At 42.3% G+C, this 5,000-nt stretch overlaps 1 protein-coding gene across 3 annotated transcripts in view; it reads left to right on the forward strand.

The window, feature by feature from the left end:
- Positions 1 to 5,000, forward strand: part of LOC143022595 (cGMP-specific 3',5'-cyclic phosphodiesterase-like) — a 347,172-nt gene that overhangs the window by 298,623 nt on the left and 43,549 nt on the right. For all 3 annotated transcript variants that reach the window (XR_012966102.1, XM_076180898.1, XM_076180894.1), the window contains exons 12-13: positions 2,331 to 2,420; positions 3,118 to 3,249. Coding sequence is in view for 2 of the 3 variants with exons in the window: in XM_076180898.1 (XP_076037013.1) it covers positions 2,331 to 2,420; positions 3,118 to 3,249 (222 nt within the window). In the remaining variant the exon portion in view is untranslated. The remainder of the gene's footprint in view (positions 1 to 2,330; positions 2,421 to 3,117; positions 3,250 to 5,000) is intronic.

Consider the following 5,000-nt stretch of genomic DNA (forward strand, 5'->3'; position numbering starts at 1 on the left):
TACTCAAATGGAATAGCAAAAGCAAGTAGCATGCTAGCCTGGTGTGTGTGCCGCCACATTTAGTTAAAACTGCTCGGTTCAAGCTGCCAGTTCAACTGCACAGTTCAAGTTGTCAGTATACTCTGTGTCTGTAATGGTAGGATTGCTCAGTTTGAACTGAAAGCCCAAGGCCGGCCACACACGTGCAGTTTAAACTGACAGTTATAACTGTTCAGTTATAACTGTCAGTTGAAACTGCACGTGTATGGGTATCTCAGTATCACTGAGATACGCCACACACGTGCAGTTTCAACTGACAGTTATAACTGAACAGTTGTAACTGTCAGTTTAAACTGCACGTGTGTGGCCGGCCTAAGATTGCTCAGTTCGGACTGAAAGCCTAAACTGCGCAAACTGAACGGAACTACACCAATCAGAGCGTTCCACCCAGTTTGCGCATTTTGACTGGCAGCTCGAACCCGCGCATCTTAAAACCGCAGATAAACTGCTCAGTCGGATTGCGCAAGCACTCTAAACTGCGCAAACAGAACTGCGCAGTCGGATGTGTTTGTGTGTGTGTGTGTGTGTGTGTGTGTGTGTGTGTGTGTGTGTGTGTGTGTGTGTGTGTGTGTGTGTGTGTGTGTGTGTGTGTGTGTGTGTGTGTGTGTGTGATGTGTGTGTGTGTATGCGTGTGCGTATGTGTGTGTGTACATGTGTGTGCATGTGCGTGTGTTTATGTGTGTGCATGTGTGTGTGTGTGTGTGTGTGTGTGTGTGTGTACGTGTGTGTGTGTGTGGTGTGGGTGAACCGTTCCATAAAAGCGGAGAGAAATTCAATGACAATGAGACGGCAACAATTAGAAAAAAGTAATGTGGTCCGTTATGGAGACGCGTGACCTAACCTGGAAATGACCTCCAGGGAGGTCGCCAATGCAGCAGGAAGTGACGTCACAGAAACCCGACTGGAATGGGAATCGGGTTCGGTGCGTTCCAGGCTGCTACCTGACAGCCTCTGAGTTACCTCCGTGTATGTGTGTGTGTGTGTGATTCACCATGGTCTTGGATCACGTGTTAGACTCGTGAACGACAGCTATTACCCTCCATAAGGAGAGCTCAGAGCTCATATATGACCGATCTATGGGTAATGCTGTGATCTTACACACACACACACACACACACACAACTCTCCGCCCACGAGAGTTGGAGTAACGACTCGCAGCGCAGCGATACTGAAATTATTTCAGCCCTGGGCGGGATTCAAACCCGGACCGCCGTAGTGGCGGCCGCGATCGCTACCACTGCGCTGTCAAGTCGTGTGTGTGTGTGTGTGTGTGTGTGTGTGTGTGTGTGTGTGTGTGTGTGTGTGTGTGTGTGTGTAATTCACATGCTCTTCTCACATACATACAACCTTACCAAGCCGAATTAAGGCACCCTGGTAAGGCACAGTGGCAGTATCTTCCCTCAGGGGACAGTCCGGTCCTGTAGTGGGGCATTAAGGCTGAACTCCACATATACATATTTCTGCCCACCTAATAATAAAAAAAAATTACAGCAATATGCTCGCATTAGAAAAAAATATATTCTCTCTACCCCCAACACTACATGACCTAAGTTGACCTAAGTTAACCTAGTTTAGCCAAATTTGACCCAACTTAATCTCCCCCCCCCCAACAAAACCTGACCTGACATAACTTGACGCAGCATAAAGCGCCTTGGGTCGTGTCCTTCCCTTTCCTGACGGCGAGTAATTTGTTTTTATGTCCAGACTTGATTAAATCCGTCAGGATGTGAAGTGGTTTATGTACACAAAGTCGTCGACCAGAAAGGGAAGGAGACAGGAGTGAACACCGTTGATTAGGTTTCGTTTTCTCTTGCATTTACTAACGTATTCAATAATTTTTTTTATTTGTTTGTTTGTTTAAATGTTTACCGAGATCTTCAAACTACATTATTATCATTATTATTATTCTATTATTATTATTATTATTATTATTATTATCATTATTATTATCATTATCATTGTTATTGTTATTATTATTATTATTATTATTATTATCATTATTGTTTTTATCATTATTATTAATTATTATTATTATTATTATTATTATCATTATCAAAGTTTGTTGGTCGAGCGGGTTATAGCGTTGTTATTTGCTGCGAAGGTCGAGGAGATGGCGGCTCGAACCCTACCATCGGCGAAGTTGAACCAAGGGCATGGTTCATTAAAATCCCTGGTAGAAAGTCCTCTGTAAGGGGCAGCGTCCTAGCCTCCCGATAAAGGGGTTTTGTGACGTTATAACATATCATCATTATTATTTATCTTTTTTTCTTTCTTTCTTTTTTTCTTCACAGGTGTTCAGGAGGTACCTGGCCTTCTGCGGTATTGGCATCCAGAACGCCACGTTGGTAGATATTTCGCTCCAGGAGTACAAAAGGAATCAGGTAGGACGACGTGTCGCTGTACACTTTGAAATAAACACAAGAATTTCCGGGGTGGTTAAGCTTGTTAACACGCAGGCAGTAACGATTGGTAACCATCTCGCGTGGAAAAAAAAAAAAAAAAAAAAAAAAAAAATAACAGAGAAAAATACCCTCTACAAACAACAAGAGTCACACACACACACGCACGCACGTGCGCGCACGCACATAAAGTTTGTTAACACGCAGGCAGTAATGATTGGAACCATTTCACGCGTGGAAACAAAAATCACACACACACACACACACACATAGGGAAAAATACACTCTAAAAACAACAAGAATCACACACACACACACACACACGCACGCACATAAAAAAGCTTGTTAACAAGCAGGCAGTAACGATTGGTAACCATATCACGTGTGGAAAAAAAAAACCACACACACAGGGAAAAATACCCTCTAAAAACATCACACACACACACACACACACACACACACACACACACACACACACATAAAAAAGATTGTTAACACGCAGGCAGTAATGATTGGTAACCATCTCAGGTTTGTAAAAAAAAAAAATCATACAAAAAAAAACTTAAAAACAACAAGGATCATACACACACACACACACACACACACACACACACACACACACACACACGCACATAGAAAAAAAAATATCTCCCTCACCCTCGACCTTCCCCACCCACAGCTCCTCCTCCAGCTGGCCCGAGGCATCTTCGAGGAGCAGACCTCCCTGGAGCGTCTCGTCATCAAGATTATGACGGAGGCCCGAGACCTCCTCAAGTGCGAGCGTTGCTCCATCTACCTCCTCGACGCGCAGGTGAGGCAGGGTAATTAATTAATTACCCCTATAGGGTAATTAATTAATTACCCCTATAGGGTAAATAATCCATTACCCCTATAGGGTAAATAATCCATTACCCCTATAGGGTGAATAATCAATTACTCCTATAGGGTAAATAATCAATTACTCCTATAGGGTAAATAATTAATTACCCCCAACAGGGTAAATCAATTAATTACCACATGGTAATTAATTACCTTCTGTGGTGATTAATCAGCTAATAAAGAATTTCTCTGAAGTAGTTAATTTACCCCTTGAGAGTAATTAATTAATTATCCAATTATAGCAGTAGTTCTTAACCTGGGGTACCGTGTACCCCCCAAGGGGGTACGAGACATGATAGCCACTGCAATAGAACTCTATGTTTACTATGAGAAAGCAAAGCAAGGTTTGTATTATTAATCCTTTTCATATGTTTGCATTGTATTTGTATTGGATGGAAGTATGAGAAAGTTTTCTGAGCTATCAAGGAATACAGGCACTTACAATGGTTAAGAACCACTAATTTAGAGTAATTCATTACCCCTTGGTAATTACCTTCTGTGGTAATTAACTGAATTATAACTAATTCTCCTCTGAAGTAATTAATTACCTGTGTGGTAGTCTACATTAACCCCTCTTGTGGTAATTCTGCATTCAGTGGGGTTTAGTTCATGAAAGTCCTGAATAAAGATAATTAATTACCCCTACTTTGAGGTAATGAATTAATTACCCATATTTGGGATAATCAGTTAACTACCCTTACTGGGTCTAATTTCATATTCAAATGTAGAACTCTTGAATAAGGGTGATTACCGCTTGGGGAGTAATTAATTACCCAAGGGTAATTAATCACCCATGGGTAATTAATTACCCTTCCTCCCAAATCTAAGGGTTATTTTTTTCTTAGATTTTATTCAAGGGACTTTTAGGGTTAGTTCAAGAATTTCTCCATTGATTTAAAATTCCTCAATTTAACAAATTTCTCTCTAAGCTTCCCTAATCTATTGATCCATTTCATATTTTTCAAAAGTTGATTCAAAGAAAATTTATGGTTGGAGATCCACGTTGTAGCTCAGTGGATACCGGGTCGAACTCTTGAAGAGGTGGTCGTGAGTTCGTTTCCCGAAACCCGCTGCCGGTATTGTCGCGCTGGTTACCGTGAGCTTTGGCCAGGCGGGGAGGCGACCCAAACATCGGTCTAAAAGACTGACAGGGGTTTCTTACTTCCCAATTCATGTGAGTGGGATAGTGAGTGCGTGCTGTAAGGCATTTTTCGCTAATTCAAGTTTCCCTAATTTAATAAATTATTTTTTCATTTTTCCCCTAATTTCCAAAACTAGACAGGAGAGCGATCTGCTGATCACACAACTGAAATGTTAAAAACAAGTTTAGCTGTGGGTTCGAATCCCGCATTTACCTCCGTTTCCCAGCAGTGACTGTTAGTTTCCTGGACCCCAGTAGTTCCCAATGGGCAATGGTGACGGCTTCGGCCGTAGCCATTGAGCGCCTCCTGGCGTTAAACGTCTAATCTCTGTGATTCCATTGGTCAAACACACGTGTGTGTGTGTGTGTGTGTGTGTGTGTGTGTGTGTGTGTGTGTGTGTGTGTGTGTGTGTGTGTGTGTGTATTCACCTTTCACCTCGGATCTGCTGCAGTCTCTGTCGAGATAGCCAGACACCACCCTACGGCAGTGAGCTCAGAGCTCATTATTTGCCGATCTCTGGGTAGGTCTGAGGCCACTCACA

Source organism: Oratosquilla oratoria, chromosome 3 (assembly GCF_046742065.1).
Source record: "Oratosquilla oratoria isolate Oo_2021 chromosome 3, ASM4674206v1, whole genome shotgun sequence".
NCBI classification, from domain to species: domain Eukaryota; kingdom Metazoa; phylum Arthropoda; class Malacostraca; order Stomatopoda; family Squillidae; genus Oratosquilla; species Oratosquilla oratoria.